The 15,742-nt window shown below is 22.4% G+C and overlaps 1 protein-coding gene across 1 annotated transcript in view; it reads left to right on the forward strand.

Annotated features, from left to right (window-relative positions):
* Positions 1 to 15,742, forward strand: part of LOC135926664 (mucin-17-like) — a 114,917-nt gene that overhangs the window by 42,136 nt on the left and 57,039 nt on the right. The window contains exon 3 of the mRNA XM_065462593.1: positions 14,443 to 14,469. Within this exon, the coding sequence (XP_065318665.1) occupies positions 14,443 to 14,469 (27 nt within the window). The remainder of the gene's footprint in view (positions 1 to 14,442; positions 14,470 to 15,742) is intronic.

Raw genomic sequence — 15,742 nt, forward strand, 5'->3', positions numbered from 1 at the left:
AAACTTAGTACTGAAAATACTCAAGGGGCTGACATTCTTGCCAGCATCCACAAATGCCATAAAAGATAAAGCCCTATTTACTGCTCTCATTAATTATCGCTATAAAATGTAAGGCTTAATTAGAAAACATATGTGCAAATGTAATAATATTACCTTGGAAGGTCAACTTCTAGTTTGGGAACTGCATAAATTCATGTACTAAATTAAATCAACAAATCTATTTAATCATGACCGCCAAAACGTCGAAACGCTATATTTTTTTTTAATAAATGATAGAATTTTACCTTTTATCACTTTCACACTAATACCTTTGTCATTGAGTGGCCACTTTTCCTAAAAATTTGAAAGATAAAAACTCTCTTATATAAAAAAATGAAAGAATTTTATTGGATAAAACTTTATTCACAAATTAGATATGGCTAATTTTATATTTATAAATTCTTCGTAGGGCAAGGTGTCAAAAGCATATTGCGTTAAATTTATACAATAAAATTTGTTACTTTTTTGAAAATATATTACTACCCAAAAGTTATGTTCAAGTTAAGACGTTAACTACAATAAGAGTAATTTATTGGTCATCAAATAGAGGAAATATTTTATAAGAAAAATTGCTATATATGCACGCAAACCTTTTTATCATATTATTTTTTAAAATATAATTTATCCTTATAAATTATTTTAGAGAAAGAATACGGTAAAATCTTAATTTTTTTTTCAATTTCCAGTAAAAATTAATGATAGTAATATAAACAAAATTTATGTAAGTAGATAGTTTTATTGTTATTGTTTATTTTTGGATATATTTTGGATTTAAAATCATTAATTGAGCCCGTTTTTTTTAATTTAAAAAACTGATTTGTCGGAAATACATTCCAATTGTATAATAAATACTCTTTTTTTAAAAAATGGCAGAATTTTACCTTTTATCACTTTCACACTAAAAACTTTGTCATTAAATGACAACTTTTCCAAAAAATTTGATAGACAAAAACTCTCATATATATCTGGTAATCCCATAGAAATATTTATCTTAGATAGAGAATAACCCTTGAAATATATGGATCCTTGCATCATTCACGGATATATGTTTTTATTATATTTTATAAAATTTTATTTATATTTTTTATATTTACATTTTATAGAATATTAATTTTATTTTATTAATTTTTCATATTTTTGTCTTATTTATTATATTTTGCTATTTTAAATAATTTTATTTTATATTTTTAAAGGCTAAACATTAAATCTTTCCGTCAAGATATATTATATCATATTAAAAAGAAACAATTATAAAAATATGAAGAAATGTAACACCTAAAAATTTCTTAATTTCAAGAACAAATAAAAAAAGGAAAGAATATAAAAATTTATTCTCAAATTAGATATGGCTAATTTAATATTTATAAATTCTAATTTATCGTGGGGTAAAGTGTCGAGAATTCATACAATAAAATTAGTTACTTTTTTGAAAATATATTATCACCCAAAAGTGATGTTCAAGTCAAGACTAAAAATTATCCTTGATGGTTGACTTGTTATTAAACAGCCGACAATTCTTTACCCAAGCATTGCCACATAGAAAAATTAGATTAGATAATAAAAATAAGAGCAAATCGATTAGTCATCAAATTATGAAAATATTTTCCAAGAAAAATTGCTATACATTGCATGCCAACATTTTTATCATATTATTTTTTAAATGTAATTTCTTGTTATAAATTATTTTAGAGGACGAATACGGTAAAATCTTTATTTTCTTTTCAAATCCCTGTAAAAATTAATGAAAATAATATAAACAAAATTTTGTAAGGAGATAGTTTAAATGTTTTTGTTTTGGATATTTTTTGGATTTTAAATCATTAATTGAGCTCGTTATTTTAAATTTAAAAATCTGATTCTGCAGGAAATACATTGCAATTGTATAATAAACACTATGATATTTATAGGGTGGGTATTCTACACATATTGGAATACATTTCCGGCAAAATTTGATATTTAAATTTAATATAACGCTAATCTACCCTGCATATCGGGAAAGTCATTAAATTTCTGCATTACCCAAAATATAATTAATCGTCAAATCAATATACAAAACATATGATTGATATTAAAATATTTAAATAAAATGCCAATCATGCGCACTGCTAACGCGTATATGAAATATGGCTAAAATATTTTATTAGATTAAACTGTACCAGAAACCTACATGTAAATATGAAAATGTAATATATCATTTGTATTATAATGTAAATCTTAATCCTATCATAGATCCTCGAGTGTTCAAAATACGCCTAAAAATTTTCATGATTATTTTGTTAATACCAAATTAAAATTTGGTTGTGATGACTCATATAATTTCTTTAAATGAAAATAATTAATTATTTTTTTAGGATTTACTGTCGATGATAAATTTTGTACCCCCCCCCCCCCCCCCTTGAACCAGAAAATTCTATTGTAAAATGGTTCTAATGCGTCCTTATTACCTTCATATAGAAACATTACATCATGAAATGAAAATCGCCAAAGGATTTATACCAGCTGACATATGATTTTAAAAATATTATTAATAATATATATATGAAAAAAAAATTTTATTTAAAAATTATAAAAATGATATTCAGTAGCTATTATTATTGGGGTGTCAGCTGCTTTGTGTGAGACCTCATTTATACTCAAGGTACTTTTATAGAGCATCAGAGAATCCATGAAAGATAAACGAAAAAAAATTAAGTACTAATGGATTATGAGAAAAACGCAAAATTTATATTTTTATTCTTTTATTAAAATTTATTAATAAAAATCGTCCATTTAGAGTATTATTTTGTATATATATATATATATATGTATACATAATTTTTTACATTTAAAAGTTTCCAATTAACATAAATTTTCTATGAGTATCTGAAATATTACTCTCCCATTCTAAATTAACACCCCCCCCCCCCCCCCCTCCCACTTAAAAATATTCTTAGCTACGCCTGGTTAATGGAACAAAAAATATTCACTTTAAGCTAATTTTATTTATAATGTACCTCAATTGTAAAAATTACTTAAAATTATATTACAGTTAATAATACAACTACAACCACTGCCAACACAACAACCAGAAAACCTAATCTTTCAGGTATATCAATATATGTATTTATATATAATAGATCCGAAATATTTTATAATCATAATTCATCATTGAACATTTAGAAGCTGGTTTTGAGTTTTAAATTTTAACAAAGCTACGCTTGGACTTTCCAACAACTGAATGAAAAAAATTGTGAAATAACCTATGAGAAAAAACGCTTATAAATTTTTGAGAGAAGCATACTTCAACGACTCCAGTACGTAAGCAATATTAATGATTAGACCCTATTTCAAAATGTAAATCTATCAGGTTAATCTATATATAGTCACGGTATGCCTACTAACCCCAGGAAGTGATGCGGGAAAAAGGTTAGATTTACACCTGCAAAAATTATAAAAATTTGGGGTAAACAAATTTTTATAGGGGTTAATATCCTTAAAAGTAAAGGCATAAAATATATAACTCCTGCAAAAATAGAGACTGCTGCTTCTATAGATAGAACATAATAAAAATGAGCTACCATATAATTGGCATCATATATGTAATATCTTGGGAAGAGGAGCTTTAGTTAATTCCTGTTAATAACCCAACCAAAAAAACCTATTCAAATATGAGAAATAGAAAAATTATTAGTAGATCCGAATATAGTTGCTAATCAGCTAAAAATTTTAATTCCTGTGAAGATAGCAATGATTATAGTAGCTAGGTAAAAAATGGCTGGGGTATCGACTACCACCCCTACTGTGAAAATGTGATGAGCCCATACGAAAAACCTAATCCTCCTATCCCTGCTATAGCATGTATTATATTAAGATAACCAATAGTAAATTTTTTATTAGTATTGTCTATTAAAATATAAGAAATTAAACCAAATTTTGGTAAGATAAGAATACATACTTCGGGATGTCAAAAAAATTAAAATAAGTGTTGAAATAAAATTGGGTTACCACCTATAACCGTATCAAAAAATGAAGTATTAATATTTCAATCTAAAATTAATATTCTTAAGGATCCGGCTAAAACAGGTAATCTGAAAGTAAAAAGGTGGTTATAAGTGAATACGGAAATATAGTTCTATGGGTATCCAGATAGGACGAAGAGTAATAATTATAGTAATAAAATTTATTGCCACAAGTAAAGATCTAAACCCTTCGATATCGGAGCTTAAAATTGCTAAATCTATAGAGGGCGAGAGGTGTCTGATTAATAAAAACAAAGGCGGGTGTAGGATTTAGCCCGTGGCACACCTGATTCTGTTATACTAATTGTTAAAAGAATTACATGAGGAAGAAGTTAAAAAGATATGTTATTTATTAACAAGAATACTATATCAGGAGATGAGAGTATTAATGGAATTAATCAGTTCCCAAATCTCCCTACCAAAATAGGTAAAATAACAAAGTTCTTATAGTAGCATAGTTATTTTTTATTATATAATTGTTTAAAGGTGTGGGTTATCAAGGAATTACTTTACCTTAAGTTATTTTGTTTTATTATTGCCGATTTTTTGTATTATATTTTTTTTTAAATAAATTTACCATCCTTTCGTTTACTTTAATAAAATTTTTCCACCGATCTGGGGTATTTTATGTTTGTATGGTCATCTTTCTCTTTTATTTTTAATCTTGTATCTTCCATATCTCAATGTTTTTTTTAAACTTAAATTTTTTGAAAATTTACAACCCCTAGTAGACGATAAGAGATAGCAATAAAAACGAATAACCAATCAAAATAGGAAAGACTTAGGGCCCGCTTCTATTTATCTAATAAAAATATAATCCTCTTTCAACATATAATATATGCATATTATTGTATTTTTAGATAAAATATTAAACAATAAAAATAGCGTAATTATTTTGTAATTTTTTTGCCAAAAAAAATTAATCCAAGTACAGAACTAACAGAACCATTAAGAATGCTCTTTATAATTTTTATTTTATGTTTTTTAGGTCATATACTTATTTGAATCTTGACAGAGATTTATTCTAAAGCCGTTGTCCCTATTATTTTAGAAGCTTTAATATCTTTTTATTATAATTAAGGAAAAATTTAGGCGCTTCTAATTTAGCTTAGCTACTATTTATAATGATAAAACTATATTTATATAAAATATAACTTTATTGAGGGGAATAATTATAAATATAATTTTAATTATAATTCTGAGATGAAAGACATTTTTTATTAAATGCCAATAATCATTTTAATAAAATAGAGAATGGGAACGGGCTCTAGTCCTTGTCGTGCTATTTTGGGATAGACCGTTTTTGAGATCGACTTTTTGGAATACACAAAAAATGTTTTTGCTCTTTAGAATATTTAACTTTACTTAATTAAGAACCTTTATATTACCAGTTTTCTTTATTTATTTATTTTAAACAGATATAGTTATTCAACAAATAAGTATATCTTATATTTTTCTTACATAATTATAATCTAACATAATCAAAAATCGTTTAACAGAGGATTTTACACAGATTTTATCGCATTTATCTATTTTGTTTTTAATTAACCCTTCATATTATATTTAAATTTCAAACTTAGTACAGAAAATACTCAAGGGGCTGACATTCTTGCCAGCTTCCACAAATGCCATAAAACTTAAGGCCCCATGCTCTCATTAATTAACGCTATAAAATGTAAGGCTTAATTAGAAAACATTTGTGCATATGTAATAACATTACCTTGGAAGGTCAACTTCTAGTTTGGGAACTGCATAGATTCATTTTCTAAATTAAATCAACGAATCTATTTAATCATGACCGTCAAAACGTCGAAACGCTATATTTTTTTTTAATAAATGCCAGAATTTTACGTTTTATCACTTTCACACTAATACTTTTGTCATTGAATGGCCTTTCTAAAAATTTGAAAGACAAAAACTCTCTTATATCTCTGGTAAAACCATAGAAATATTTATCTTAGATAGAGAATAACCATTGAATTATGTACATCCTTGCATCATTCACGGATCTATACCTTTATTATATTTTTTAAAATTTTATTTATATTTTTAATGTTTACATTTTAATTTAATTTTATTAATTTTTCATATTTTTGTCATATTTTTTTAAATATTTTGCTATTTTAAATAATTTTATTATACATTTTTTTAAGTATAAATTAATTATACTTTTAATTTTTTTTATATTTTAACCTTTAAATTAAATAAATATCATTTTTTATGACATTTAAAGTTATTTATCGATTTTAGAATTTTTTTTTGACATTTTAAGAAAAACTGTCATAAAATTTTTATATGATAATAAAATGAACAAGGTAAATATAATTTATCTAATATAATATGTTTAAACTATAATATAAATTAATTTAATTCTTAGGTATAATATTTTTGTGATTACCATGGTTAACCTTGTCTCTTGCTCATATTTTTTTTCATCTGGGCTATGAAAGGCAAATATTAAATCTTTCCGTCAAGATATATTAAATCATTTTAAAAAGAAATAATTATAAAAATATAAACACCTAAAAATTTATTAATTTCAAGAACAAATAAAAAAAGGAAAAAATTTTATTGGATAAAACTTTATTCACAAATTAGATATGGCTAATTTTATATTTTTAAATTCTAATTTATCGTAGGGCAAGGTGTCGAAAGCATATTGCGTTAAATTTATACAATAAAATTTGTTAATTTTTTGAAAATATATTACAGTGATGTTCAAGTTAAGACGATAACAAAAATAAGAGTAATTTATTGGCCATCAAATAGAGGAAATATTTTATAAGAAAAATTGCTATATATGCACGCAAACTTTTTTATCATATTATTTTTTAAAATATAATTTATCCTTATAAATTATTTTAGAGAAAGAATACGGTAAAATCTTAATTTTTTTTCAAATTCCAGTAAAAATTAATGATAATGATGTAAACAAAATTTATGTAAGGAGATAGTTTAATTGTTATTGTTTATTTTTTGGATTTAAAATCATTAATTGAGCCCGTTTTTTTAATTTAAAAAACTGATTTGTCGGAAATACATTCCAATTGTATAATTAATACTCTGATATTTATAAGGTGGGTATTCTACACATATTGGAATGCATTTACGGAAAATTAGATGTTTAAATTTAATAAAACGCCCTCTTATAATAATGTAAAACCTATTATGCATATGAAAATCTATTAAATTTTCTCATTACCCAAAATATAATTAATCTTCAAATCAATATACAAAACATATGATTGTTGATGAATATATAATATATTAATAAAATGCAAATTTCAACATGCGCACCCCTAACGCGTAGAAGACTTATGGCTAAAATATTTTATTAAAAAGTATCTATATAAACTGTACCTATAATAAATATGTTCCAAAGAAACCTACATGTGAAAACGAAAATGTAATATAATTCATTTGTATTATATTGTAAATCATGAATTCGAGAGCCAAAATATGCAAAAAATATTCTAATTATAAATTTCTTTTACATTATTAATGATATTTCGCACACTTATATTTCTAATAAAATTTTATATTCATTAAATGTAAAATACTAGATTTTTTTATCAGAATAGTCAAAAATTGATTCTCATTTAAACACCTCTTAATTTATAATATAAATTTTTTTAAAACATAATTATTTTTGTATACCAAACAAGAAAATATATATGGAAAACTTCATCGTCCTGGTGAATAATTATAATTATTAAGAAGTTTTCTTGTCTCTAAAAAAAATGATATCAAGATATTCCTGATCTCCCATACTGCTATTTGCAAGGGGATATTTATTATTTGTTTTTAAAAATTGAATTTCCGACCTAAAAATTATGTCAAATCATGTTAAAAACATTATGAGTTATATAAATACCTTTTTTCTAAAAATTTGGAATTATAGCAGTTACTTTTAAAAAGATATTAATTTTTATCAATTTTTTTATAAATTAATCTTTTTGGTGAGATATTGTATATTTTTTTATGGTAAAGTGGGGTGGGAAGTGTATAGTGGCAAATTTTTAATTAACTTAAAATATTATTATTAAAACAGGCAAATTTGCTAAGGTAGCCCAAACCCGGCTACACTTATGACTGCAATATATATTACTTTAAAACTAATTTGTTTAATATTATAAATAATTTTAATAGTAAAGGAATGTTATGAGAATTAAAAAATTTATTCGACCATTTTGAACAAAACTATATAAATCTTTTTTTTTATTAAGTATCATGAAGGCTCTATTTAAAAAAATAAATATTTCTTTATGATATAGCATAATTTGTTGTAAATTTATTGAAATTTAAAAACACCTCTAAATTTTAATATATAGAAGCGAATTTTTTCTCAAACCTCTGTAATATTATTTTTACATTATGATAATATTTTTATTATTAAATCAAATAATCCATCTGCATTTTAATTGCGATATATTGATGACAACCAATTTTATGTCAAACTACTACTATATATATATATTAAGCATATCTTGATTAATAAATATTTCACAAATGTAATTATATTATTGTAGTAATTAATATTTTATCAAGAAAAAATTGCCAAAGACTCGTGATTTGCCTAATAGATGTCAAAACCTTTAAGTCATCATTGAGAAAAATCTTAACGGGGCATAATATTTTTTTGGATAAAATATAAAATTTAAGTTATCCGTTTTTAAAAATTGGATCTCAACCCGATTAACAAAATTTATATAATTTTTGAATTTATTTATATATATATTTTTAATATAATATTTAATAAAATAATAATAATTTAAACAATAAAATGTTTTAATTCACAAATAATTTAACATCAATTTTAGGCCCCTTTACAATTTTAAAAACAACTCCCTCCCCAATTTTTTTAAATGAGTTTTAAATTATTTTTACTTAAAATCGTTTTACCAAAATTTAGTAACCCATAAAATCAAATTAACTAAGCCCCCTATTACATGAATGTATCGATAAATTTACAAAATCCAAACTTCTTTAAAATTAATTTAGTATACCATCTATATTTATTAGTATACCTATAATGTAATTTTTACAAAAAGTCAATCTTGTTATTTTTAAATCAAAAAATTTTGATTTTCAATCTATTTATAATATAACTTCCATATATTTACTCACAAATAATATAATAAATAGAAACCACTACAATCAGCGAAATTCAACCCGGTATATTTTATTATAGCTTTTTTAGATTTAGTAGTTATAATTTATATTTATTCCTATCTAGTTATAGTTAAATCCAAAATATATATTTTAAGATAATTCATTAATAATGTAATCAATATTATAAATTTCATTTAATATAATAATTTCTTTTTTAAAACTTAACCACAAAGAATATTATTTTATTTATTGATAAATTTAAAAATTTATTTTAAATTATTAGAACAAAATATATTGATTTATATCCATTTATAATTAATCATGATTATTGCATATAAATTTTAAAATTTAAATCTTTTGCTCATTGATTTTTTAAATTAAACCCTATCTTTTGTTTGTCCACATCCTCTCCATCGTATATTAAATGAATATCCTATGGCCGCATAATTTTTTTTAGGGGAGGGGGTGGCTTCACCCTCCAAATCTTCATAAGCTATTTTTCGGGCACTTTTTTACTTGAGATTTGTGCATGTCATATGTTTTATCTTCTTAACTATTTATAATTCAAAAGTATCAAGATTTCTAGCTGTTATTTAATAATTTACGCTTATGGATATTTAAAAAAGAAATAAAGTTCGATTTGAACCAAAAATACTTGAGACTTGAGAACCATTGTGCTATGTATGGGCAAAATTTTATGGCTTGCGTAATTGGTAAAAACATCGAGTTAGCCTTTTTAAAATATCGGTTAAATTAAACCATCCTTAACTACTTAAGTTTTTTTTTCTGCATTTTTTTCGGTAGAGTTTTTTCCCATCTTATTTCCATTATCAATCTTGTACGATTTAATTAATAAACATCCATTGATTTATAATGTGTTTTTTCAAAATTTTACTTAATATTAGATCAAAACATAATCACTTTTATTTTAAATAATTTTTTTAATTGTAGTTTAAATATTATAAATGGAAATATTATTACAGTAAACATGACATCAGGGGAACCTAAATATTGTGGTATATAAAATTATATTGATGAATTAAGGTTTGTTTAATTTAATATGATTATAAGCGAAGTTAATTATAGATTCAGAATTATAAAGGGTTAATTTCTAGATAACAGTAATATAATAATAGAAGACAATTGTGACTATCAGTCATTTTTTAATAATATTTCATATTTAGTTTTGACCAAATTACTTTGTTATCTATTTAAAGATTTTCTAAAGATATGTCAATGTGATTATATGACGATGTTACTTATTCAAGAAATTCAATCAATGAATGGTTCAATATTAACCATTGAATGGGAAAATGACACGAACCCCAATTTTTCAACAGGTATTTTTAATAATTTATATTATAACCAAGAAGTCATTTTAGTTAATATTTAATGATAAATAAAAATCTTTCGAGTTTGTTTATATATATTTTCAAAAAATATAAAAATTGCATAAGAAATTAATTTTATTATAATGATTAAAATCGTCTATATGATTGTATATAGTTACGTTGACCTAATATCTAAAGAAATTTTAATAATTTCTAAGACCTTTTTATGAATTAATATTTTGTAAATGCTAATAAAATTTATCTAACATCATTATGAACAAGTTAAGTTGTAGGGTTATAACATAGGTCAACGCATTTATATGCAATGTTATTACTATGACTTAATTCTCTTAGGTTGTTACAATGTTACAAATTTTTTTTTCTTTGAGTTTGAAAAAAATTTGCTTTCATCAAGATTTTTGTGAATGAAAATTATAATAAAAAATATTTTGCTCAAGATTTTTTTAAAATTTTATCTTGAATAAAAATATTTAACTAATAAGATTTTGCTTTCAAATGAATTTTATTATTTATGGAGAAAATATCGCTCAATTAGAATTATATCTATAATAGAATATATTGCACTATTTTAAAACTGTCTACCTTCTATTATGATTAAATTACATTAATTAATCACAACCTAAGTTATTTAGAACATTCTAGGTTATATTTTCTCCAATTTATTTGATAGTTATATCATAACATGTTATTTATAGTGCGTCGTCCTGCTCAACCATTTAAATATATTCCAAATAAATTTTGCAATTAAAAACATTTTAAGTAATATAAACTTTCTAGAATAACTCACACATTCGAACATTATATAAAATTTTAGATTTATTAGAACCGGTTACTGAAAATTTTAAAATTGATTCTATTTCAGGTTTGATCATGGATCATTTATTTTTTGTAGGATTAGTGGTAGATTAGAGTAGAATAGGGTTTGATTAAAGCAGAATTAATTATGTTGGTAGTAAATTAAATACAGGTATATAGATAGTGATTTTATTGTCGTGAATTATAATCTTTCAGTAAAAATAGCATTTCATAGCGAAAATATTTTTATTTCGAATCTTCAAAATAAATATTATAAGTGAATAAAATATACTAAAGTGTGTAATAATCGACAGTGTCTTTCAAATTAAAAAAATCTCTAATAAATAATAGTACGGGTAAAAACATGGTTTAGCTTTTTTAGGGGCTAAAAATTTGCTTAATGGCTAAAAATAAAAATATAGGAATTACCCAATCTATATTTATTACACATAAATATTAAAAAATACAAATAAAACAATTATGGAGCAAAAAATAATATAAAATATTTAAAAAAATTGTATTACAAATATTCCTAAACAAGTAAAAGAAATGCATTCCTAAAACATATAAGGTTTCGATGGTATATTTCCAAATTTTGTGTTTTAAATATAGGTAAGATTTGGGTAATTTGATATGATTATTAATTTTTGACCTATAACCTGTATAACAACCTCGATAATATTTTTTAAATTTACCAATTTCTATCCCATAACCTATATAATTTTCCATTTTATTATTTGTAAATTATCATTAACTCTTTTAAAAACTCTATGCTTATGATTCCTTATCATTTCTAGTAGATTTTTTCCGTGGATGTGTAACCTTTTTTTAAATGAATTTGGGTTCAGTCAAAATATCTGAACTTGGTTTGGGTTCAGGGTTCGAAGACCAGAAAAAATTTATTTTAATTAGTATTGCAATAAAAATAATTTATCATCATAATAATAATATATTCATGATTTTGTACTTCTCGTTGTCTTATTATTAATTTAATAATCCACAAACGATAATATCCTAAAATATATATTATGATATATTAATATTTATAAAAAAAAACTTTAAAATCGGCTATGCTGGGTAAAATTTAAAAATTTTTACGAAAAATGGCCAACTAATAAATATAACATTCCATGAAAAAAATGATTAAAAATGATTTTTTTTTGAATAAAAAAACGATTATTTTAAATAAGAACTCTTTTTAAATAGGAAATCTTATATAAATGAAAATAGTAAATTACACGTTTTTTATATCATATTATTTTTAATATATAATTTAAAATAAATAAAATGAAAGTTTAAATGAAAAAAAGTAATTTTTTTTAAAAAAAACTTGTAATCTTAAATTTAAAAAAAGGGTTCGGGATTTGGTTCAGCCAAATATCAAGGGTTCGGGAGGGTTGAGTTTGCTTCCGAGTTCTCATCCCTGATTTTTGCTAGCCGTAACTCGCATGTCCTGTTATTTTAAAACAGCCTAGATGAATGGTAAAAATAATTTGATAGAAAACAGGTTAATTTAATTTTAGGTGAATAGGTCTTCCCTAAATACTTTCAATTAATCTCTCAGTTAATATAAATAAATTTTATATTATTATACATTTATTAAAATTCGCATTTTAGTTATAAATATCAAATAATTGACAAAATTTGATTTACATTATATATTTGAGTGAAAAATTTGACTTAAAATAACTATTTTTGCTCTTGGAAATATATTGTTATAATTAAATTGAATACCTATACTTTTATTATAGTTAAGTTAAACATTAGACTCGGAAAACCTCAAAATTCAGGTATAAATCTTGATGTTTATTTATAAATATGAAATTAAAATTTAAAAAAATATTCAAAGTTTATCCATTGATGTTATTTTATTATTTTATTCCTTGCTAATATAAAATAAAAAATTGTTTACATTTAAATTTGATACATAACAATCTCAAAATGCTCTATTATTATTTATATCAATTTTATATATTATGTTCTAAATTTAAATCTGTATCTAATATTATTTGTCAGTTATAATCTAAATATATTAAAAATAATTAAGAGTCATTTAAATAATAATTTGTAGCTATGTTACCCTATAAGGAAAATGAGGTTAAAATTTATTGTTAAGCCTTTACTAAGATTAGGTATATATATGTATATAATTTTCTATGTTTACACATATTCCCTATGGTTCGTTCCTAAAGTTCCAGGATGTCTGGAAGAATTTTATGGTTTGTTTTAATTTCCAAAATTATAAAATTTGACATAAAAGGATTGATAAAAAGGAGTTATTAATATGAATTGACAAGATATTTGTAGACGATGGTTTCTTAATTTATATCAAAAAATTCTAGTTTTAAATATTTTAATTTATACTGTAATTACAATATATTTTAACTCAATATAATAACTAAATATAATAGTAAACACTCAATGCCTTCAAACTCAAAATTTAGGTAAATTATTATGTTTATTGATAAATTTCTAAACATGTTTAATATTATTGGATAATCTTAACCATAATTTAAATAGAAGTTTTCGAAAATAGTCCATAATAGCTAAATATTTTTCATACAAATTATTATACGATGTTATTTTTCTTATTCAGCTTTAATATTGTGCATCTAAATATTTTTGAGGAGAGTAAGGGTAGGATAAACTTATTGGGGGGGGGGGGTTATCCATTAGATTTTTAGATGAAATCGAGCAAAATGTATTGCCGTTAAGTTTAATACTATTATAATTCAATGGTATTGCTAAAAATCGACATAATCTATATTGTACACAATCATAGATATTATTTCCCAAATAAAAAATTAAAAATGGTTAGAGACTATATTAGCACACTCTTCATGCCAAACAATATATTATAATAATGTATTCATTAAATGGAGGTTTTTAATTGAATTAATAGAGCATTAATAATTTAAGTTATTCCTTATAATCTTTTTGAAGGAAGCATCATTAAAGTGGTTAATAATGTGGGAATATCTTTAGCGAAAGCCGCTAAACTGTTTTAGTGTGGATAAGTATAGGTTTTTTAAGAGGTTAGCATTCAGTGAATATCCTGACATAAAAAATATTGATTTTAAAATAATGTAATTTATGATGCAATCATTATATTAATTAAAAAATTATATATATCATAATAATTTTAGAAAATACTTCGGTTTTTCAACCTCCAGGTATGTAAATATGTTTTATTCATATATTTTAAAACATTTATAAAATTATTCGATTATTCTAATTTAATTAATTTAAACAAAATTGCTGCAAATAGTCCACGATGTTATTTTTTTTGTATATTTTGATAGAAATTTAAAAATTACTTTAAATAGTCGATAGAATTATATTATTACCCTGTGACATTTTGTAATCGCTAGTTAATAAAATGTTATTAATTTATGTAATCAGAATATAATTATAATAACGAAATAGACAATAACATAACATCAGCATATTATATTTATTAATATTTAAATTTATTTGGTAGTTTTAAACTAGAATAAAAAAAACAATTAGTCTCAGAATGCTGATTTTGTACGATATTTTTCTTAACATAAACTTTTCAAAGGTAAAAAAAACATATTTGAAATAATCACCATTTGCAAAATAAAAATTTATATTTTAATATGTCCATGTTTATAATGATTTTAACATTAAATATATTTCATATATTCAAGAGTTTTTTAAAATTTTATTCGAATCGCATATAAATATAAATTGCAAAATCTTTTCAAAAAGATATAATATAAATTTCGTTATACAAAGATGTTATAAGTTTAAGATAATTTCAGAATATAATTATTAGTGAATATATAAATAAAAGTTTATAATAAATTTTAATAACTATTTATAACTTAAATTTTTTATCATTAGATATTATAAAATATATATATTAATATTCCATTGTTAATTAAACCTTTTTTGCTATATAATAAAATATTTAAAATAAATTTTTTTAAATTTTTTATCTCTGTGAAATGTTACTTTATTTTTTTATTATATATTATTATTATTATAAAATTTGTTTAATGATATTTCAGTTTATACATTCATTAAATATGAATTTTTTTAAAAAATAATTAATTATTTTTATATTATATCTTTTTAAAATGTTATATCTTGAAATGTATATATGTGCGATTTAAATAAAAAATAAAAAATTTCATAAGTACATGAAATATTAAACTTTTAAATCACTACATAAATTTATTAAAATAAAAGGTGCTATTTTGCAAATGGCTCCTAATGTATAAAATTATAGAATTGGGCATTTAGAAGTCTATGATAAAAGATATAATTTTATGTTAACTAAAATTTTGGCTTTATTTACTTCATATTTGTGATAATTAATGGATGAAAATAAAACATGCTCATATTTATTAAATAATAAAAATAATAATATTTTTAATTTGTATATAATTATTTAAGTCATAAAACAACATAATTAATTAA

This window comes from Gordionus sp. m RMFG-2023, chromosome 3 (genome assembly GCF_954871325.1).
Source record: "Gordionus sp. m RMFG-2023 chromosome 3, tfGorSpeb1-WG-v2, whole genome shotgun sequence".
NCBI classification, from domain to species: domain Eukaryota; kingdom Metazoa; phylum Nematomorpha; class Gordioida; order Chordodea; family Parachordodidae; genus Gordionus; species Gordionus sp. m RMFG-2023.